We start from the raw sequence: 24,436 nt of genomic DNA on the forward strand, positions 1-24,436 counted from the left end.
TTGTACCTATTGTATTAATCAGTGGTGATCAGTTTCCTAAATTTTAGGCTACTTCATAAACCAATGTCATTTGGTTGGCCATTCAGTCCACAATTCTAGTCCAAAGTGAAATATATTTTTTAAGAAAATTAATAAGTTGCCATGAACATTTGTACAGATATTAATGCCCCCAAAGGGGAACTCCTCGCAATCCCCAGAGGATCTGGCAAACTGGCAGGGACTATTTATAGCAGGGGAGTAGGACTGTTGACCCAGCCTGGGGTGGAAGTAACACTTTGAGAGAAAACACGTCCTGAACCTAACTCAAGTTTTCCCCAGAAGAGACAGAGCTGGACGGTTCTGGGGAACCCATTTCTCTAGAAGATGTCACTGAGTTAGTGAAAGAGCATGGTGAAAGGGATTTACTGCACATTTTCAGCAATGTTCAGCTGAATTGGGTGCTTCCTAGAACAATAGTACGTAGGTAAAAAGGCTGGAGAGAGATAGGCTGTGAGTTAATGGGGTGTGGCATTTGGTCATTGACCCCTTGAAATTATCCATTAGATTTGAAATACTGTTCAGCCTATCCAGTGACAACAGTACACATACTATTGGTTATCTATGTATTTATCTTGTGCTTTTTTTGCCCATTTTGACATCAATGAAGGCGCAGTGAACCATTCAGCCATGTGGCAACCTCTGAGGCTGAAAAATGCCTATGCCGAAGTGTAAAAAACTGCTGTTCCTTGAATGGCCACTTGAGGCTGGCTCCAAGAGTGAGTCAATCCCTATAGACCCCCATGTTAAAATGCTCAACTTTACATCAGACATAAACATGTTTACAGCCTGGTTCAAAAATTGGTTTTGGTCTCTTATAATTTCAACATTCATGACAGCTGCACAGGGGCTGGGTTTTTTTGTGTAACTCACCCATTTATGTTTTATTAAGGCTTAAAGTTGCGCATATGTAAGGGCAGGCCACCTGAGTGATAGGTTGTCTGGAAGGCATTACTACAGTCTGTAAATCAGATCCATCCCTCGAACTCCACAGCTCCTACTTCTCGTCTACATATGGTCACTTAAGACTAAAAAAAACCAAGATGGTGACAGCCAAAATGTTGTCCAAAAACCAATGGGTGACGTCACAGAAGCTACATCCATTACTTAAACAGTCTATGCATTAAGCTCATGATTTATTGGTCAATTTTGACTTAAATCAGTTTCCCTTACAGGGTCAATCAATCAATCAATCTTTGTTTATGGAGCACTTTTCATACAATGAAATGTAGCACAAAGTGTTTTACATGTTAAAAGCAGATAAATTAAAACATATACAGTAGATGAAAGTAGAGTATGCTAAAAGTAAATACAATAATAAATAGCATCTAAGCAATAATAAATAGTAGACTAAAAGTAGTACATTAGTAAAATTAGGAAGATAAAAGGGACATTTGTTAAAAGGCAGATTAAAAAGGTGGGTCTTGAGCCTGTTTTTAAAAATTTCAACATTCTCTGCGGCCCTCGGATTCTCTGGCAGGCAGGAAGGCTTCACAACCATGTTAATGCATGTGTGTATCAAGCCCATTCCCATTCTGAAATTGTTGAACACAGCCGCTTTGTCAGTGATGTCGGTGTTAGATACCTGAAGCCACAAGCCACCTTTTGCACCTGCCAGCATCAGTTTGTAATGCAGCTGGATGTAACCTTTCGCTGTGTTATACGGCACTGGTCAGCCGGATGGCACCTGTTGTGGCATTATGACACATGGCTGGGTGGCATCAGTTAATAACACGGCCTGACAGCATCCTTTGTGGCAGTATGATATGCTGCTGGACGGCATCAGGTTTAAATGCTGCATTATGATGTAATATAAGCAGCTGGAAAGTCCTGTAGGATGGGTGGGAAGGGTGGTGGATCCCACACTTTCACCCAAGAACCCAGCGTTCACTTTCTTGATGAATGTACAGCCAAACCATGATGTTTTTTTTTAACCTAACCACGTGCATTTGTTGACTTCCTGACGTTGGTGGTGAACATCAACAGCAGACTGGAGGTGTTGGTGTATCCCCCTGGCTAGCTCATTGCTGCCGCACTGGGCTCATACAGAGGTCGTTTCTGATATTGGGACCATGTCGACATGGAAACGTAGTGCCCACCCTCCAGTTCCCACCTTTTTAACACCATTAGCTCGGTCAGCATTGTTGACATTGTTTAGCGCTGTTTATGGAGTTAGTACCATTACCTGCTAGTCCCTGGCTCAGTCACCTCCATGCTGGGAACTGTGTCTAGACAACTCACACACTTAACATAATTTCACATAAAGCTCCTTTACATTTATTAAGTTGTGAGTGTTACTGTCACACTAACCATGTCAGAGTTGTTATTATGTGTATTAAGACATAAAATGTAATCTGATTCACTTCACTGTGATATAAATGAGCCATTATCATGCTTGTCTGCGGTAAATTATTCGCCATTATCATGAATCAGAGAAGTGAACTTAAGAAAAGGGCAAGGCCTATTAAGCTGCTCCAAATTGCCATACACACACTTGCACACACACCTCCTCCTCTTCATGGGTCAATCGGGAGGAATTAGTACAAGGCTTTATGATGGGCGCTGACACTAACAACGGGAGGTGGGGTGGAGGTGGGGGCAGTCGCTGAGTGACGGAGTCTGTCAGGCAACAGTGAGTCGGCCAGCTTTGATGTGAGGGAGGGAGCCCCTTTTTTCGCAGAAATCCCATTAAGGTCAGAGGTTCGGGGCTCCAAGGTGGTCACACACTCAGAGAGGGGAAGAAGAGAGATGTTATGGAGAGGAGGGAGTGGGTCTGATGGAGAGGGTGCAGCGTGGCATTGGGGGGCCCAATCTTTAAAAGTCTATTTAATCCTATCAAAACCTGTGTTGTCCCCAGATTCAGTGAAGACAATGTGAAAGGCCGCCATACAGCCTGCTTTTGTTCCTGTCTCAATAGGCCTGTATGGTGACATACTGTATTTTCCAGTTACAGATACACACACACACACACACACACACACACACACACACACACACACTTTTCCCCAAATCCACTTCATACTTGCACATTTACGTTCTTTGTACCTGTAAATATCTTCACTGTCAATATGAATATAAGCATGCTGTGTATACTTCCAAATCCACCTACCTCAGTCCCTTTAGGATTTTGCAGACTTTTTTGGGGGGCTGTGGGAGTAAGTAAAAATTGAAAAAAAAAAGAAGCAAAAATGTAAAACGTATCGAAAATTACATGCAGATGCAAAAAAAAGTCTTTGTTCAGCATTTGAAGTTGCACAAAGAAAAGTAAGTTGAGGCTAATATTAACACAGCGAGCTAATGCTTAGCTGACATTATTTATCTGTTGTTAAAATTAGGGAAACAACGCCATGGAAACAATGCCAATGTAAAGTCAATTAGGATCCTTTGACGAATTCCCTGGTTCAACAACGTCACGTCAATGTCGTTTTCCTCAGTGATATCTTTCACATTTCTGTATACACACAAAAACGCAGGTGCTCACGTGGGCAATGATGGAGAAACCTGGAGGGGGGTGCCTGATCTGAACCTGAGTGGTGCTTTGTTATTGGACTTCTGTGCCAGCCATGGACTGGCCATAACTAACACCATGTTCGAACACAGGGAGTTTCATAAGTGTACCTGGTACCAGAACAGCCTAGGCCTAAGATCAATGATCGACTTTGTGGTCGTATCAGCTCGGGTGAAGAAAGGAGCAGAGCTACCACCTGGTGGTAAGTTGGATCAGATGGCGGGGGAGGCTGCCGGAACAGACCTGGTAAACCCAAACGTGTAGTGAGGGTGAACTGGGAATGTCTGGCAGAGAACCCTGTCCATCAGGTCTTCAACTCCCACCTCCAGGAGAACTTCTTGTGCACCCCGGGGGAGGTTGGGGACATGGAGTCTGAGTGGGCCATGTTCAAAGCCTCCATTGTGGAGGCGCCTGCTAGGAGCTGTGGTCAGAAGGTTGTCAGTGCTGGTGGACACCAGCGGTGAGGGAGGCTGTTAGGCTGAAGAAGGTGGCCTTTTGGGTCTGGCTGGCCCAAGGGTCTCCTGAAGCAGCAGACAGGTACTGGTTGGCCAGTAGGGCTGCAGCTGTGGCGGTCGCTGAAGCAAAAACCCTGGTGTGGGAGGAGTTCCAGGAGGCTATGGAGAAGGACTTTCGGTTGGCCTCAAAGAAGTTCTGGCAGACCTTTAACCGACTCAGGAAGGGAAAGCAGGGCTTGTCTCAGGCTGTGCTCAGCAAAGAGGGAGAACTGCTGACCTGAACTGGGGACATCGTTGGGCAGTGGAAGGAGCACTTTGAGGACCTCCTGAACCCAGCCATCATGTCCACTGAGAACGAAGCAGAGCCTGAGGACTCAAGGGAACTCTCACCCATATCCCTAGCAGAGGTCGCTGAGGTAGTTAAAAAGCTCCCCAGGGGCAAGGTGCCTTTCAATTTACTGGTCCATCTACGTCCCAACCCTCACCTATGGTCATGAACTCTGGGTAGTGACCGAGAGAATGAGACTGCGGATACAAGCGGTGGAAAAGAGTTTCCTCCGTGGGGTGGCTGGGCTCAGCCTTAGAGATAGGGTGAGGAGCTCGGACATCCGGAGGGAGCTTGGAGTAGAGCCGCTGCTCCTTCGCGTCGAAAGGGGTCAGTTGAGGTGGCTCGGGCATCTGATCAGGATGCCTCCTGGGCACCTCCCGCTGGAGGTGTTCCGGGCATGTCCCACTGGTAGGAGGCCCCGGGGCAGACCCAGAACACTCTGGAGGGATTACATATCTCATCTGGCCTGGGAAGGCCTTGGGGTCCCCCAGGAGGAGCTGGAAAGTGTTGCCGGGGAGGGGGATGTCAGGGGTGCTTTGCTTGGCCTGCTGCCCCTGCGACCCAGTCCCGGATAAGCAGATGAAAATGGATGGATGGATAGTTCTTCCGGCTTGTAAAGTAGAACTGTAAAATAGGATCGTAAAAAGGTATAAATATATCAAATATCTAGTACAGCTGAACTAGTAATTACACTGTGAGCTATGTTCAGAAAAAGTAAAGATGTTTGTTAATTTGAAATATTTTATCTAGTACTTTGGGTTGGTCGTCCTTCTGGTTGTAGAGTTGTTGAATAGGGTTGTAAAAAAGTAAATCTACTGAATATATCAAATATCTAGTACAGCCAAACTATCATGTTGTTATTAGTATTATTGTTATTGATGGGAAATTATAAAAGAGGAATATATTTGCTGTTGTAATAACATAAGGGGAAGAATTTATCCTCTAATAACTAATCAAACTACCTTATTACATCAAAATGACAGTTATGTCACACATAATTCAACATTTTTAGAGAACAAACAATCATAACTAATGCACTATAATACATTCAGTCAAATGACGATAAAATAAAATAAAGTTTTCTAAACTAGAAAACAACATTAACCACCGCCCATTGTGTGACATTGTTGAACCAGGGAATTTGCGTGTCCACCACGACAAAGGATCCTAATTGACTTTACATTGGCATTGTTTCCATGGTACCGACACATTATTTTAACCCATTACATGCCGCCACCACGGAATGCGGTGTTAAGGGGTTGTGGTCATTTCAAGTATTTCTGTGAGATCAGGTTGTGAGTAGGGGTTACAGAAAAAATCAATACAGCATAGTACCACAATATTTTGCATGGCGATAGTGTATCAATACACGGACGCAAAGTATTGATCTTTCATTACATGATCCATTTTTTGCAAACCACATTTTAATACAACTCAGTCAGCAGCATTTGGCAGGAAGTTCATCAGAACAAAGATAGAGGCACAGGAGAAAGAAATCAGAAATGCACCGTTGGCGTTCAAATCAAATGTCTGGATTTGTTTGGGATTTTTTAACACTGAAGGAAAAGACATATGACGCATGCGAATTGCCAGCAGCGTCATACAAGAGTAAAATACTCTGGAAATACTTCGAACATGAGGGCTCACTTCACACTCCACCATCCAGAGATAGTGTTAGCTGCTGAAGGCCAAACTAACGCTAAACCTGCTCCGCAGACAAATCAACCCACACGCAACACACTTCGTTTGACAAAACAACCATCCAACTCTGAGAGAGTGAGGAAAATAACACAGTCCATCACCTACTTCATGTGCAAAGATCTGTGTCCATAGTGTTGTTGAAAATAAAGGCTTTTGTTACATGGTAAAAACACTGGAACCCAGGTATGTGACTCCATCCTGACATTTTTTCACCAACACAGCTGTACCCAAGCTCTACAAAGAAGTAAAGTATGAAGATGAGGAATCTTTGAGTACAGCAGGAAGGATGGCATCAACTTGTGACGCCTGGACTTCAAGGTCTATTGATTTATTCTCTCATAGAGGACTGGCGACTGCTGTCTCACGTTCTCCAAACTAGAACAATACATGAAAGTCACACCAGAGCAAACATTGTAGGCCTCCTGCAAAATGCAGCACAAGAATGGGGGATTGTGATTTTAACAGACAACGTTTATAATATGGGTGTTGTCATTCAGTTCACAGGATACCTGCATATGAAGTGTTTGACTCACACTTACCCTTACCTCACAGAGGGTATTAAATCTGCCAACAGATCAGTTTGCAGCATTCCTGACAGGTTTTATGATGGTGTTGGTCAGTCTGTTTGCTTTGCATCACATTTTGCTGCAATAAAAATGATAAAACTCAGATAAACAGACTGAAAGCTTTATCATAGGAGGTAAAATTGATATTGACAAAGTTTTCCTTTGTAGAAATCATTTGCAGTTGGGAAAAAAAGGAAATAAATTGCATTATATCTTAATAAATTGTATGGCAATACTCAGCATATCGCAATATCCCAGTACTACCATATCGTGACTTAAGCATCATGATATCATCCTATTGTTGGTCCTCTGGCAATCCGCATCGGTGCATCCCTAGTTAAAATAGCATTACACTTGATGAAGAGTGCATTATGATGTGCTTGGGACTTGAAACTGAAGGATAATTTCCTATACTTATGGAATATGTAATCAGTAATGGGAATAATGGCGTTAAATAAACTGCGTTACTAACGGTGCTGCATTTTTTCAATAACAAGTAATCAAAAAAGTGACTGTCTCCCCTTTTATAATGCTGTTACCATCACAGTAAAATGTGCTGTTACTCAGCTTTACTTGAGTTCACTGATGCGGCTTTCACCCAAGCAAGCTCCTTCTCAGCGGCGCTCTAACGTTTTTTTTCTTTGGTGAGGGCAGGTGAGGGGGAAGGGTGGGAGAGACAACCACATAAGTGATGATGATTGGCTTAGGGAGGGTAAAATTTCATCATAAACCAATCAGAGGCAGAGTAGGGCGGGTATTAACAAGCACACAAGCAGGGTTGCCAGGTCTGCTTATTAGCCGCGACTTTGGGCTTGTTTTTTGTAAAGTCGCTTACAAATATTGGTAGTTGCGGGTTGCTGTTTTTTGGGCTTGTTTCTAAAGTGGAGTTGCTTATTTGGGCTTGCTCTCTAAATGTCGCCTACGTATGTCAGACTGCAGGATGTTTCCACAGCTCCACTCCCGCCACCCCTCTCCTTCTCCGCATACACACAGGTGACGGTCAGTCAATGAGACTTTCCACATTTAAATTGCGCGATTAATGGAGGTTCTTCAACTATTTTGCTTTATAATAATGATTTTTTCTATTAAGTGTCAATTTCATTCATTTAACATATTCAGTGTTGAGTTTCATTACGTACAGTTCCATTAAGGGGGGGTGTCCAAGCAATTTGACATATTTGAGCATTTTATAAAAAAGTGCCATTAACGCTATAGTTACTTTTCCAGGTTATTAGTTACTTTTATAGTGTAGTAACTCAGTTACTTTTTGAAGAAAGTAACTAGTAACTATAAAAAATTACTTTTTTAAAGTAACATTCCCAACACTGTATGTAACAGATTGCAAATACAAAGATACCATAAAAAGCTGCAGCCTCTGAGTTGCACAGAGGTGGTGTTTAGGAGACCACATGATTTACAGGATTCATCTACATTGTGAAAACAATTAAAAAGCAGAAATCAAAAACACACACGTCTATGTTATGGATGCCATACTTTTTATTGTGCTGGATAAAACGCAGTGAATATCTATAAAGGCTTTGTTTAGCAAGCAAGCAAAATTTGTAGTGAAATAAAAGACAGTAATACTACGTGGATAGAGAAAGCAATAAAAGTTAGATACTATAGAAGACATTTGAAATGACACAGAAGGAGCAAGGCAGAGGGAGAGCTGGGAAATCTCTCCACTTCCCTCACAGCTAACTACAAAACATTGCATAAAGTAAGAAAAAATCTTTTCCAAAGGTTACATGTCCAGTCTTACCTAATGGTGACTGAGAGGCAGAGAAAAACAGTCTTATAAAATTCATCCCCCACAAAAATAAACTATATATATATAAAATTTTAAAATGTTCTCCATATGCTCTCGGACACCTGAATTTTAAACAGTATTTAAGTTTGAAAATGAGGTAAAAGTAGGCCTTTCTGGAGGTAGTGATGTGTATTCGATTGTACTAGAACATGATATCATGAAGAGAAGAGATCAACTTCATTAAGACTCCCAGAGCTGAAAGCTCATCAACAGTGGCTTCTACAATCATTCTGCCCAACAGCAAGGTAACATCACCTCCACACAACATTAGCTGCTGTTTTAGATTCTACTGAGCTCAAGTCTACATCACTGGAGGAAATGACAAACTTCAAAAGCTCCAAACTTGGAGCTTGTTGAGCTCAGTGGTGTCACTTAGATCCCATATACACCTGGTGTTAACATGTGATACAGTAGCCTTTTTCCTTATCCAGATGGATACAGATCACATGGTAATACCAGGTCTACATGGGGTCTATGTGACTGATGGATGGTGTGGTGTTAAATGATGAAGCCTGTCTGTTTCAAAGCCATTCGTTCAAAGCTACTGATCAGCCTGCGTCAACAGGTTCACACAGTATTTTTTTAGCCAGCTCATTTAACAGCAGCTTGTGATTCTCTCTGTTAGGACTGACTGGATGATTAGAAACAGCATTACCTGCACAGTGTCTGCGTATGATAAATACCAGTTCTTGTAGGAACTATTTTCTTTCTTCTACACCCACCAATCGCATCGCTGCGCAGAAGGCAGTGTGCTTCTGCTGCTAGCTTACCGAGCACCACTGTGCTAGCTAACATTACAGCTCAGACGAGAAGGACCCAAATTCGCATTTCCTGGGACAGCGAAGGCATGACCCACTCTACTCTCCTTCTATTAGGCTAGTACTTGTTGCCTTTGTTGGCTGGATAGGTTAGGTTTAGGCAAGAGGAGTGAGACTGCTTAGGGTTAGGGTAAGAATATCAGTTTAAGCCAATTAGAGGCAAAGTAAGGCAGAGTAGGGCTGCCCATGCAAATGCAAATTTACAAGGAGGACACCACACTTGGTGCTTCTTAAAGTCAAGGAGGCTGTCATTGAATCCTGCAGAAGGACTTGCGCGTCCTCTTTGCTCTCACAAACGGAGAGGCCATTAATCATCAAATGAAGGAGCGGTGAAGGACTGCCCAACTTATGAAAGAATCACCAAAGCACTGACCAGCCGCAGCTGTATGTCACTGTTTACATCAAACGCTGAGCTACACGTTTTGTTACTTGCTCACGCCCCCCATTGCCCCGAAAAAGGCACATTCTGTATAAACAAAAGTAGGCAGGCGACATTTCGCTGCACTCCCCGATTTTGTTTTTATACTGCCAATGCTGAAAAAAGACTGATTGGGCTTTCTTGCAAATTTGTACAATTCCTATTTTAAGAGGGCTGTTGATGGGTGTAGTTTGGTAGAAAGAAAATAGAGAGTTAGCACTCAGGGAGGAAAGACCTACGCCATTGCCAAGTGCCTTATCTCGCAATGTTAACAAAATTGAAAAAAGAACTTGTGTATCTGCCCCATGATTTGGATCCGCTCAAAAATTGAATGAGATCTTCCCTAGACAGACAAACCGAACCAAATACATATCCTCCTTGGTGGAGGTAATGACTAAGTTCTATTCATGTGTCCTAGGAAATCATAACCATGTGACAGTGAGTCAGAATGTACTATACCAGGGCCCTGAAACTGAAGCAACTAAATGGAATTCATTTTTCAATTCAGTTTATTAACTTATTATTAATTTATTATTTACACCTGTACTTTATTATCATGTGAAAATATCTAGCATGGAAAAGGCCTATTGTGGGAACATTAAGTCAATGGTACTACTAAGGTGTGTTCACACTAAATGTGCAGTAAATTTTTAGCCTGGCACAACTGTAAATTAAGATCAGATATATGAGTCAACACAATCAAACCCAAACTTGACCTGGATGGTGCCATTTGAATTAAAGACACGACAGTGGCATGTAATTACACCTGCATCCATTGTTTTTTTTTTTTGTGAACTCCTGCACGCTGACAGAATCATTGCTTTCAGACTGTTCTTAGCATCTTACTTCAGCTACTACTGCTTTTTAGAGTTTCAGATATTGATCCTTAGCCACTCAGTAAGGTGACAAGTTGCTTTGCAGCTTGAGGGCAGCTTTATAGTCCAAGACACTGTGCAGGTTATGGGTTAGTAAGAGTTTACCACAGTCCCTGTTAAAATGATGCCACTGTTTCATACTGGTGTTGCTGATAGAGGCATCTGGTTTGAATGTTATCAGTCGATTAAAGTTACTGTTGGTAACTTTGTCATATTTGCTGAAACTGTCACTATATCCAGACAGTTGTACATGAGACAAATAACCTGGAAAAAAACATTAGAATTACCTGGCCTCCTCCTTGTGCTCCTAATGGTAAACACTAGAAACCAATGTGGCTGAAGGAAAACAACCAATCAGAGGCAAGGAGTCTCTGTTGCAGCTATCAATCATGTCAATCACTGCTCGTGAACTGCGGTCAAACTGTCAAACTAGGCTGCGCTGATCAAATATGGAAAAAAAAAAAACTGTTACTGCATTGTCTTTTTCTCAAATGTTTACACAAACATATTTTAGTATACTATTAGCTGTAAAATGAGAAAGCTTGTTCCAGCAGCAGGCACCTAATTTTGGCATGACTGTTTTCCACATAGCAGCTGGGTTTAGCTGCAATGGATTCTTTCAAATGCCATTACAAGTACTCAGAGGAGGCAGAAGCATGGGATTTACAGATTATCTGTCTCTTATACTAGTGTCAGAATTTAGTGACAATTTCAGCAAATGTGAAAAAGTTGTTTTGTTTTTTTAAGTTACCAGCTACAGCTTTATTGGTGGTTATCAGCATCCTAGGTATGGATTAGAATGGGTCCTGCCAAACCTAGCAGCATGTTCAGAATGCAGTTATCAGCAGATTAAATGGTTTACTGTTATGCAACAACAAAGGTAGTTAGCTGACGTAACATTAGTATAAAGAGCAAGACAGTCTGCGTAGGGAGGTTGATCAGGGTAGTGGATGGGTCAAACTCAAATAGCAATGCTGACTTGGTTTAAGTATGTGACATTTGTCCAGTGGGGCATTTCATGTGATGTATGTGACTTAAGTCATGTTACATTCACCAAAGAAAGTACTTATTTCAGCCATACCATGATTTTTTTTTTCCTGAACCTAACTATGTTGTCTTTACGCCAAAAACAAAACTGAAAGTGAAACCCAATGACAGTTGCCAATATTATTGCGCTGATAACAGCATTCTGAACTCACAAATTGGTGTAATCAGTGATAAAATATCTGTGAAGCTGATAACCATTAATACCGCCCACTTAAATCGAGTGACAATATTTGACATGGATGCTGACGACAGGTTGACGGGCTGTAGCTCCTCTGAGGCTCTACCTCAGGCCAGTTTAAAAAAAAAACATGTTAACTTTTCAAAGGTTGCCATGGTGACAGGTGAAAAATGATATAATCCATCACTAAGTACAAAGCAGTTCCATATACATCTGGTTTAACCATATCACAAGAAAAGAAAATCACATTTGTGTGAAGTACACAAAACAGCTAATCAAGTATATCGATATCTACTAATTAAAAACAAGAAAACATATTCATGAATACAATATACAAAAATCCAAACATATCTGTTTCAAAACCTGAAAGTCACTTTGAAAGGTGAGAATCCAAATGTACTGAGATTGGAAACTTGAATGATCTGATACAATACTTTAAGTAAGGAGCTTCTGCAGTCCTGATATAGATCATATCATACATCAATGTAACTCATACTGAAAGTAAACCAGCAGAATCATTCCTTTTCAAGACTGGAGGTAGGTATTTGTCAATTGATGAGTCCATGTTTAACGTCTGTTTGAGGTACTGTACATATATAGGTAGTACATAACTCAGGAAAAACAACTCTAACTATTCAAAGCCAAAAAAAACATTTGTAGTTATATCATGTAGTGTCGTACAAACACTTGATCCTTATTAAACCATTGTGTAAATCGGAAAAAAAAATAAATTCAAGTTAACGGTTTGTCAAACAGAAGTCCCAGTTTGCAGATAATGCTAAATATGTTTCATTACAATGTTTAGATACAAATTAACATTAAGGTAAATCAGAAAAACAGTACTTAATATGTTAGCTGCTTTTGTGTTTAAGAGTATAAAAAACAGACCACTGAATCGAGGCTTTTTCCAGGAATCGCTGAAGAAGAAAATGTCAGGCTAGGCAGTGCAAAGTGCACCAGTGATGATGGAGACAAACTGAAAAGACTGCATTGAAACAATAACTTCACTTGTAAATGTGTTGATTGGACTTATATTAAATATTACATTTATAATGATGAGGATATGATGACATGTCCCTGCTCAACAAGAATAACAATAATATTTCATATTTAAACAACCCAAGTTTAAACAAGGGGAAATTACTTTCAGTGTGACTGTAATATTTTAAGCTTGGCTTTAAATTATGGACATATGGACATTAAAAATTGATGGACTGCAGGCTTTGAAGTTAGTCTGCAATTGGAAGAAACATTTTGTTGTTTTCTTTTAGCAGTCTATGTCTTATTTTCAAAGTTTTGACCATCATTACTGAAGGTTATGATGACAATTCAGTCACATTACTGATAATCTGTATTAACAGATATCTGCATATGTATGCAGAATCTGTAGGCGACTGCACAAGATTTTGGTATCAAAAGTGTTTTTGTTTCTGTTTGTTGTCCGAGTAGCATTGACCAATCACATTTGAATAGCAGGTAAACGGTCTGTGTGAAAAGGCAGAGCACACTGGCCAAAATGTAATCTTGGAACCAAGGCTATCATCTGACGACAAATTAGCTTTATATCAACTTTTTTAAAATTGTATCTGCATTCATATGCAGATATTTTTGTTTTATCTTGTGTTTGTAGAGATTAGCTTAAAAGACCGCCACACGGAAGAGAAAGTCTTGGTTATAATATCTGCTGGGTAAACTGGATCAGCTGAAATATTAGCTCTCGCCTTATCGTAATCAGACCGATAGCCAATAGGTTTTGACCTTGCATTGCTAAGATCTGGCAGTGCTTTACAAAAGAGTTGAGGCAAGTGATCGAGTAAACACATCCTCACATAAAACTCTCTTAAGATGTTTAGACAAATAGTGACAAATGTTACCAGATCTACAGGGTGAAGAACTAATGTCCTTGCATCAGTGATCAACTCTTGATTCTTGTACAACTAATTCTTGACTTTGCTTCTCGGCTTAACTCGAGGTTGGTAAGGTAAAGTAACCATGGCATAACCCCAGATTCAAGAGTTTAGGCATAGTTTTAGCTGTTGCTATTTCATTTTGTTTTCAGTTCATGAAAGTAACTGTTACATTTTGGTCACCTAAAAAAGTCTTTGTTAGCATTGTAGTGTAGTGAAGACTCTATGGAGTCAGATATACTTGGTTTTTTGGAAAGTATGTTTTGTTTTAATGGTCTTAAGCCTGTTTTTCACTAGCTCAAATCAGCATTACCATTATCACAGTGGTAAAAGCTGTAAATGCACTGTGCTAACTAAGCTCACAGCTTGTGTTAGGGTTATCTCCACCTTCTCATTCAAATGGTGAAATGGTCACTTCTGGCTCCCAAAATTCCAAGATGATGACAGCCAAAATGACAAACTCAAAGCTTCAAAACAAGAGTCTATGAATAGGTGACATTCATTATTTTTTACAGTCTATGGTCATAACCAACAGGAAAGATGGTAACAAGTGAAAAAATAAGGCAGCTGTAGTATAACAGCTGAATTTTCCTTTAATGTTGATGCACATGGCTCTGTCATATCTGACGTTTGCTTCTTTCTGGATTGCGTAGGGTTTACCTGACTGAATCAAACAAAACAGTTGCAGACAAATTGCCATTCCCCCATGACAAGACAACAACCAACCGGCATGACCTCGCTTTAATGTACAGTATAAAGTTAACAACACAAATATCTGAACGCACACTGCCTTCCCAGGCATTAGTTTGAATGTACTGAGCAACAGTGTTCATTAGCTGGTTGTTCTGAGTCAGAGGTAGTTTGAAATCATGAGAGGATATTGCATATCACTGAGTAGAAAGCGCTGGCATACCATCAGGTTTCCTTAAATGTAAGGCTCCCTGGAGTTACAGTGCGTGATGAGTCGTCCAATGTCACGCTGCCACTAAATCCAGGTATCAAGTGTGTCATGAGGTAATGTGTGGTTTGTTCTTGTGGTTTTTGTTCTTGAGGTTGTTGTTTTTTTTTTGCAAGTCCGTAAAATTCTTTGCGGTGTGACATCATTGATGGAGTCAAGGTTTTAAAGCTATGCTGCGCAAAGAACAAACTGAATGAAGCTGTGTTAATGTAAATCTGAATAAACTGGTATACAGTAGTATGATGCATTGTCAAGCTGTTTGGTAGTGGAGTACCGACATGATGTGAAGAGGTTTTATGGTTTTTCTAGAGCAGTATATGAGGCGTGTCAGTCCACCAACAGCAGGGAGAGCAAAGCAGAGTTTATGTAGTGCTCTGATGTTCAAGTAAATCTGACACCACCCTGGGTCAAGTCATCAAAATTAAAGCTTTAAGTATATACCGGAGGCAGTGCTGGACTACATCTACTCTTTATCATTTTATTGATGTTCTGACAATCAGCTAAATAAAAAAAATCATTTGTCCCTTGGACACAACCCAAACATTAAAATTTGGGTGTAATTTTCAAACAATGCTTATCTTTATGGATCAGATCCATAAAAAGAACCAGCTATCATAACCTAGCGCTAGATTTAATAGATCACTTGAAGCTCCGCTATGTAAAATTTTAAGGCCACAAGTAATAGCTCAAGTTTTGAAGATTATTAGTTGATTATTAGTCTTTTCATTTTAAGGTTCGGTAGGCTACGTAATTCTGGAGAAAGGTAGTTGATTGTTGAGTCTTATTTCCAAGTTGACAAATACTGACGCTTTGGGTTGGCAGTTAGGTAGTATTTTAAGATTTGGGAATAAGACTCAACAACTGGTATTAACATGTGTCCTGGGTGATCAGATCACAAGTGGACAGCACAAAACAAGTGTAAATGACCAAGATGTGTATTGATCCGATCACGCAAACCATTTGCAGAAGTGGTCTGGGATGCATTTGACCACATATCTGTTGTATTATAAATGCTCATGTGTCCTGATGGGTCACTGACAAGGACTACATCATCACTGCAGGACATTGTGGTTGTTTTCATGACAGTGCTTTGTCTCTCTATAATTCCTTCTACAGGCTGAAAGAAGTGTTTGTTGACCATCCACCGTTTTGTCGTATGCAAGGGGACGTGTCCCTGTTGTGTCTCTAGCCGACGCAACCATTAACACATCTAGCGAGCATGCTAGCAAAAGTGTGAACATAATAACTAACTTTCTTGTGTACGTAACATAGGCTTGCATACATTTTGCAGAGCCAACAGAGAGGTGTCTGGAGACATCCGAACCTAGCAACCACACCGCAGGCATGAAAGATATCTAGTCACAATTGGTCAACTGGAGATGCTTGATAGGCGCTAATGCGAACAGTGATGTGTCTTGGCTGTCCACTTGTGTTCAGACAACATATCCTGATAAAGCAGTTCGAATGATATCTAACAAATTGGCATTGTCACGTTATGTTCTTACGTAAGCTACATACTTAACGTAAAGTTATGAGGATGAGGTTTAGGCTAGTACAGTTCCAGATTACAGGGTTTTACGCAAATTACTGGCTCATGGGTTATATACGAATTATAGTGCATTACTTTTCATAGATATACATACTAAGCATGAGAACAGTCTGGCTCAGATCATCGAAATACATGGTTATACCAGGTGTAAACAGGTTCAAAATGTCAAGAGACCAGACCAAACTGTAGGTTCCCCTCATAATGAACCTTTGCATTGGGTGCATTTCAGAGAGAGCACACACAGGGTGGCCTTTGTTTGTGATGATGATGATGTATGAGGACTCCAGTCTGATGCTAAAGTTAAATCTGAGCCAACACTTACAACCTCAGCACATTTTTTTAATCTAAATAGCTTTTAGCCAACATGATAGATAAACCACTGCCCTGAGGAAGTTCTCTGTGTCTCCCTGTGCTTGGTGGCCTGACACCAGTTTGGGTGAGGGGTGGGCAGGTTGGTGTGTTCTAGAGCCAACAATGATATGTTGGAACAGCAGGAAGTTGTTCTACATGTCTGTATGACAAAAGCAGACTGTCCCAGTCTCTATTCTGCCATCAGTGTCTGGAGAATCAGTCAACGACAGGGTGTGTGAAAGTGTGTGTGTGAATCTGTGTCTGTCCATGAGAGAGAGATGCTGAAGCAGTATGAGTGCATGTGATTTGCACCTCAATACAATGGTGAGGTCTTCAGAATGATGCACCCCCTACTGATGCTCTCACTCATTTGAAGATAGATGATGCTCTGAGGATTTCGGATAAAAACACCCGAACATTTACTTACTCATTATGTCTGTCTGTTTTCAGTTGATTCTCATTGAGTGTAAGTGTGTTGTACACGGCAGATGACATGTCTGTCTGCCTGATTTGTCTTTGTTTTGATAGGCAGAATGTCTGGACCTAAACTTTTTGCTTGTTTGTATCTGTTCAACCAATAAGAGCTGGCAGCAGTACAATTAATAAAAGATTATTTTTCGTGTTGCTGCATTCTGTATGGTCTATGTAAAAATGTATCAAAGGAAATGATGCAGAAGATGCAGACATATACTGAACATTTCTGCCTCTTCAGTGACAAAGCAAAGATGGAGATTCTCTGACTGAAACTAAACCAAGTAAAACAACGTGGAAAAAGTCAAAAATAAGTGGTCAAGGCAGTCTTTTCCCTTTGAAAGACCTGACAGCTGAATGAGGTAGAGAATTGATGATGTGGTAGCTTAGTCCTCCTCCGGGGACTCTCCAGCCTCTTCTTCTTCCTCTTCTTCCTGTAATGAAAAACAAGATGCTCTGTGTCATTCAAACTCCTTCAGTCCTGTTGTAGAAGGCTATGCAGTTTGTACTATATATTAGGGATGCATCAATTTATTGGCTGAACATTGGTATGGGGTGACTGCCAACAGCCTATCAGCAAATAAGATGACATTCACTCATGGCAGTGGCCAATGTTTTTCTATTGAGAAAAACATTGAAAAGCAGGGTGTCCCCTTGTCCTGACAATAGAAAACATATTTGGGATGAGCAGAGATCTTCCCTGGGACGCCATCAGGAAAGAAAGGACGCAGTAAACTCACTGTCGACACTTCAGAGGACACACCCTGACGTTTTCCTGATAATGTTACAGTGTGAACAACGAATCTGTGTTGAAATCAGCAGGAAGGGAGCTAGCTGATGTTAGCTGTTAGCAGGTTGCATTGTGTTACGTTATGATGTGTTCAAGCTCTGTACAGAAAAAAATGAGTTTGGGGTTTTTCTTTAGATTTATACAGTGTAGGTCCAGAGTAGACACCACTGAAGCTGCCGCTACTGTACTGCTGATGTGCCAGTAAAGAAAAGATGTTAAGCTTTATTTATATTTCTGGATTAAGAGGTTATGCCATACCTACAGTGTTTTATGTGTGCAACCCACCTTGGGAGATTTAAAAAGTAGCAGTTAGCAGATAACTCAAAGAAGAAAAGCAACCGAAAATGACCACAAATTGAGAAAAATATGAGGTCCAGGAGTTCCAAGCAGAGAGCAAGATGGACTGAAAGAGGAAGAAGCTATGCGAATTCTGATGCAAATTGTTCTGCTTTTCAGCGGCAATTGTTCCATCATTATGCGGTGTAAGTCAAGTAACAAAGCATAACCTTCAGCACTCTTTTTTCACCTTTTCACTTCACTTAAGTATAAAAAGTATGTATTTGGTGTTTTCTTTAGAAAATCAAATCGTACTTGAGAATATGGACATAAATGGACTGCAGTGCTAATGATGGCACCCTAACCCTAAACTCCCTCTCTTTTCCCAGAACAAGTGGCAGTTGGTTTTTCAAAGTGCACGATGACCACTGTGACAACTGGCAGAGGGCAAGAAAAAACATGTTCCTCCTCCCTTCTCAGATGAAATGGATTTCATTTTCCACATGGCTTCATTTTATTCAGGGAGGCTAACTGACACAATTTATAACCCTCTTCCTTTCCCAGGCCGTGGCGGAGCAGCACCAACTCCATTCATTAGTGCTCACACACTTCAGTCTTGAAAGGCCCGCTAAATGCTACCATGTGTGACAAGGGCAAATGAGAGCAGGAGAGAAGAAAGGTGGTGGGTGGAGGACAAAAAAGAAGCTTTAATCATAATGGCCCTCCACCCCCACCCACAATGTTTCACACCATTATCCTACAAGGCGGAAGATATCCATGACTAAAGCCTTAAATTTACTCAGCCTGGTGCCGGTGTTTACTACCGGTGTTTAGATAAAGATTCATAAGCCCCGTTTCCACCAAGCAGTCCGGTTCAGTTCAGTCTGATATGCATTTTTTCCGTTTCCATTGTTTGTACATACTAAAATCTTACATACTTTGTCAACCCCACACAACTACTACTTGGTTAAGACAGACAGACTTTTGTGATGATGAAACCAACTTAAGGCTTATCTACACTCTCTTTATGTACATAAATAGATACATTCGTTTTAAATGTTGTCACTGCCCTCATACTTCCATGTGTCCTTTATGATGGCTTAGTGGATAGCACTAAATGGCAGAGTCAAAAGTTTCACATAACAACAAACGAGGCGATGGTGGAGAAGGTCTTAATATTGTACCTGTAAACGGAGGCAATATTGTAGGTGCCTGTGGTCCATTATATATAGAAAACAGAAAACGTGCACAAATATAGATGAAATGAACGCAGAGTGCAGACAGCAGGCTCTGTCCATCTCCGTATCTAACAGTGAGCATAAATGAGCCCTTCAGTCTCTTGTTATTTAACAGGAAATAAGCAGCACTACTGTTAAATCAAACTTTCTTGGTGCATCCTTCTACCGCTACCTCTTCCAAACAATGTTTTGTGGCTGCCTCTGCAGTCTCCAGTTCACCTTTGCTCCTTACTTTACAAGTTTCTCTTATTTGCCTCTATCTGTGTCTCTGTAAACTCATGAACTATTTGCTATTTTGCAACTATTTGCATCTTTCCATTGATTTTGTGTCTATTCATGGCTGAATCATTCCCTAGCTGTCTACTGATCCCTGGTCCATAGCTATTATTCTTTCTGATGACTACACAGATGTGGTGACATAATGGTGTTCCCTGCAACCTTCACATGTGATAGCTGTCTTAGGCCACATCCCCACTGACACATATTCATTTAAAAACAGCGTTTTAAAATGAAACCCACTGTTTGTTTGGTTAGGGTTTTTTGGTTTTCCTTTATATAGGTTTATGGTGGCTTATTTATTTTACTGCCAAGATTATATAAAATGTAAAATCTTTTTAATATTATCATGTAAATTAAAGGCTTTGATTACTACATGGTTTGCTTAGTGACACAAAATGATACAGGATTGAGAATGCATGAATTAGAGATGCATCAATTGCCAATTTCCTGGCCTATTCCAATTTCCAGGTTTCTAAAGATCTAAGTTTCTTTCTTCTTTTTTTTTTGGTTACTATACCTCAAGCTATTTGGCGCCGATCGTTTTAGCGTTTTCCCTTTACTTACAGAAACAGTACAACACGTAGCAGTACCTATTCTATTATTATCAACTACCCCAGGGGTCTGCTAGTTATCTTGACTAATCAGTAAACTAGCAGACTAGGATAGGCCACCAATTTATATATTTTCTAATTTATTGCTGTTTTTTGAGCTATACCTCCTGGAATAGCTAAGTGTTTTCATATCTTCCATCCACGTAATATTACATGAAATGGTTAACATTAGCTTTGTTATGTTACACTTTTCAGCTGCTTATCATCTCTGTGTTTCACACAGATTTGGGTGGTGTATCCAAGTTTGCTAATAAGTTTAACACAGTAGCTTTAAAACATGTACAGCATGCATTGGAATGAAATAACAACTTTTGAGAACAGTCTCCATTTTGAAAATAATTAATAAAGTTGAGATTTTCTGTCCAGTTGCTTTTTTTTTCTCAGTATGATAGATAAGCAAATGTACACAGTACAATAACTGTCAATTTTAATATCACAGTATACCTTGAAACCATCATAACTTTGCAACCCTACACTGTTTGTTAGCCCTAGGTCACATCCTAAAATAAATATGCCTAAAAATGTATACCACATAATAACCATTCTATGCATGTACCTGCCAATATAAACAGGAAGCTGATTGTCTACTCTGCAGTTGGTTGCTCAGTTTCAAAGATACTTTGAAGATGGCCAAAAGTAAGATCAGAGATTTCTTTGCTTGTACTGACAATGAGATGGAACTGTTACTGAAAGTAACACCTGAGTATAAGGTGGTCAAGGCGACAGAAAACATATTGGGAGTCACTGCAAAGCTAATATGGCGACATATTAGAGTGAATGAAAACAAAAAAGGTGTGTAGACCTAGCTTTAATGGCTTGACTTGTCAAGCTTTGACTGATAAGACCCAATCGTGAAGCGAACTTTGGTGTGTGCGTCATCGTTTTCAAAAGTCTCCAATTCCACCCGACCAGCCTAAAATGCAACCTGTGGGTTTTCCAACTAAAAACAGGGTCTGCAGCATTTTTAAAGGTCTATGTTTTAGGGGTTTCAAGTATTGTGGACACTAGGTGTAAACGTAGCAATACTTATGCGTTTTAAAACAAAAATGTACTATTGTGGATGTAGCCTTAGTTCGGCTGAGCAACTAACGAGGACAGGTATTAAGACTGTTGAAATTGTTGTTGTTTTTTCTTTGAGAGAAAAAAAAGGATCCTTGAGGCATGGAAAAAAGAGACCAGGTAGGCAGCAGTAGCTGAAACTTCAATGAGAAACTGTGCTATGTGCATGTGTAAAGTTGTAGCTTTCTGTTGGGTCATGTATTCACCCCACCCCACCCTGAGCACTGGAATGAAAGGGGTTTGAGGTTTTGTACAGGCCAGTAGTGGTGGGGCTGAGATAAAGCAGCCTATCAAAGTGGGAGAGCTAAATGACATTTTTATGGCTTGCAGCTCCTAGGGCCTCACAGCGCCTCCCAACTACCTCAGCCCTGTTCCCACACAGCCACAAATCAGAGCCGAGTTATGCATTCACACCAAGAAGTGGCCCGCACCAGTGAACAGAGGGAGGCTGGTGGATTCCTGGAGTGTGAGGGAATGCTGGGGGTGGGGGTCCTGTGTCATGTTGCACTCACTTATTACCATTCTGCTTTCACTCTTCCTCTGATGTAGGTGCTCACACCAACAACACAAAACAGCATCTAATTATCTGCTACATATGAACCGTCAGACACGGAGGGACTGCAGTTAACTTTGAAATTACTCACTAAGAATAACTCACGTCTCATCTCACCACTATTGTTGCAAAAGCCACTCCCATATTTACAGATGTAACTTCGTCCACAGTTCTAATCAGGCCCAACCTTAAGTAAAAACACTAGCACTAGTGTAAGCCTTAACTACTGGTGAAGTTACTGTTATAGCAACTATACAAATGTTCCAAGCCTCTGAGAAGCTTGACAAGAACCATCATTTAATTACTTGAAGCTGTTACACACAAGATACCCAAGCAAAAAGAAATAGAAGCAATAACCTATGTTTTCCCGACAAGGAACTCTAGTGGTCGAGTCAATTTTGACATGTCCGTCAGGACCAAAGTTGGAAGTAGCGTGTTGTTCCCTCAACAAAGCATGCAACTTTGACACAGGAGACTGCTGTTTTTTTTACTGTTTCCCAATGTCAGTTTTTCTCTTACTTCAACCAAGTAGTTCTCAGGTCTAAACTCATGTTTATGTAATGTAATCCATAACTTTGCAGATGACAAAGTATTAATTTTTGCAATGATCCTTTGTAAATGAACCATATTTGCAAACATATTTTGCCGTTCAGTTTGGAGGACAACACAATCAGATTAAACAGGGTCATGTTCTTCCTTCAGCTCAGTGTGGTAGTACACAGCTTCACTATGTGGAATAGACTTTAACTCTGGACAACCTAGGTCAAACTTTCCAGCCCAGTCACCAGAAGGGAATGTTGGCATTGTACGTTTCTGCAAACCATGAATGTGTTCCATCTGTACATTTCATATGTATAATATCAATGTTTCTAACGTGACGTAGTTTATCAGCTTGCTTTGCAGGGTTCAACGCTAAGGTTTTTTTTCACTTGCCCGGTCGGGCAAGTTGGTCAGAGATCTACTTGCCCGAAGTCAGTTTTTACTTGCCCTATAAAAATTGTTTAATTTAAGTGGCTATCAAATAACAAAGACTGCAGTTATTTTTATGTTATGTAATCTTTATTCACACTGTATTTATTAATTAAAACAACATATGTTGTGTATTGTAGCTTAACTCCTACACAAAAATGACAGTGTCAGGGCTTAAAGTGAAAAATTTGTCAATCGTTCTCCGTCTATAATTTTGCGCCCTACTTGAGCCATGCCCACCTCTATTTATTTTTCACCCCTCTCTCCAGTTCTGCTGTATTAACACCGGGTTTAATATATTTTGCTTCCATCTCTCTGCCCTGCTCTACTGTACAACGCTACTTAGCTCTCTCTCTACTCTACCAGTAGACTACCACATCCACCTGTTGCACAAAACGCACACAGCAGTGTTTCCTCTAGGATGGAGTTGTAGCAGCGGAGGTGAAGCACACACATGAAAAATAATTTTCACATGCGTGAAACTTTTTTGTATGCTTGCAAAGCACAGCCTGCTGGGATGTTTCTGTGTATCTACTGGCACCAGAAGGGCTCTTTAGGACTAAGTACATACAGTACATGTGTGCACAGTATGAGCAGGTGAAACGTCTGTCTAGCTTACATATGAGGTGTCTCAAGATTTAGGAACATACAATTTTATTGAATATAATAAAGTAAAAAGTCACTTGACATGCTGCTGTTTTGTGCTATGACCTATTTAAGTGTTGGAAGTTGTTATTTACGTGACAACACTTGAATGCAACACAAGCTCTGCATGAGTGCCGTGCTGAGCTGTTGTGCGAGCAGCATGTTTGTCTGTGCGTTACAGCTGACAAATTGCACCGGGCTCGGGGTCAGGTTTGGTCAGGAAAATGCAGCCGAGCCACTCTAGCTTGCTCACCTGTGTGTGTGGCAGAACTCCGCCGTGCACGATACAGAGAGCAGAGGAGAATTGTTAACGCGTGACCATGTAGAGACAGAAATGACACGATGGCATAACACCATAAATAGTATATTGTTATGTTATTATATGAAGCGTCCGTCGTGCAAAATAATATCAATGGGGGCTGTGGGCAGGACATTGTTACACAGCTGTGCCTGTGACTTCAGGCAGAGAGACCGCTGCATCAGAGCCGAAGAGCACGTTTTAAAAAACATTTATTTTATCAATTAGTTATTAACTTTTACTATTTTTTGTAAAGGGCGGCTGTGGCTCAGAGGTAGAGCGGGTCGTCCACCAATCGAAAGATCAGTGGTTCGATCCCAGGCTCCTCCAGGCTGCATGTCGAAGTGTCCTTGAGCAAGATACTGAACCCCAAATTGCTCCCGATGACTGTTCCATCGGTGTGTGAGTGTGTTAAAACTGAGTAGCAGGTGGCACCTTGTATGGTAGCCTCGGCCACCAGTGTATGAATGTGTGTGTGAATGGGTGAACGTGACTCGTAGTGTAAAAAGCGCTTTGAGTGGTCACTAGATGACTAGAAAGGCGCTATACAAATGCAGGTCCATATTTTTAGCAACTTGCCCGATCGGGCAAGTGAGTTGTTAGTTTACATGCCCGACCGTGAGTTTTACTTGCCCCGGGCAATCGGGCAATCCTTATTGTTGAGCCCTGCTTTGTCATAGGAAGGGGAAGGGATTGGTGGATGGCATAACAAAAAGGCAAGACATGAAGCTGCACACCACTG

At 40.8% G+C, this 24,436-nt stretch overlaps 1 protein-coding gene across 1 annotated transcript in view; it reads right to left on the reverse strand.

Annotated features, from left to right (window-relative positions):
* Positions 1–8,083: 8,083 nt before the first annotated feature.
* hmga2 (high mobility group AT-hook 2) overlaps positions 8,084–24,436 on the reverse strand; it is a 68,708-nt gene continuing 52,355 nt past the window's right edge. The window contains exon 5 of the mRNA XM_049567150.1: positions 8,084–17,410. Within this exon, the coding sequence (XP_049423107.1) occupies positions 17,363–17,410 (48 nt within the window). The 3' untranslated portion in view covers positions 8,084–17,362. The remainder of the gene's footprint in view (positions 17,411–24,436) is intronic.

Source organism: Epinephelus fuscoguttatus, linkage group LG22 (genome assembly GCF_011397635.1).
Source record: "Epinephelus fuscoguttatus linkage group LG22, E.fuscoguttatus.final_Chr_v1".
Taxonomy (NCBI): Eukaryota; Metazoa; Chordata; class Actinopteri; order Perciformes; family Serranidae; genus Epinephelus; species Epinephelus fuscoguttatus.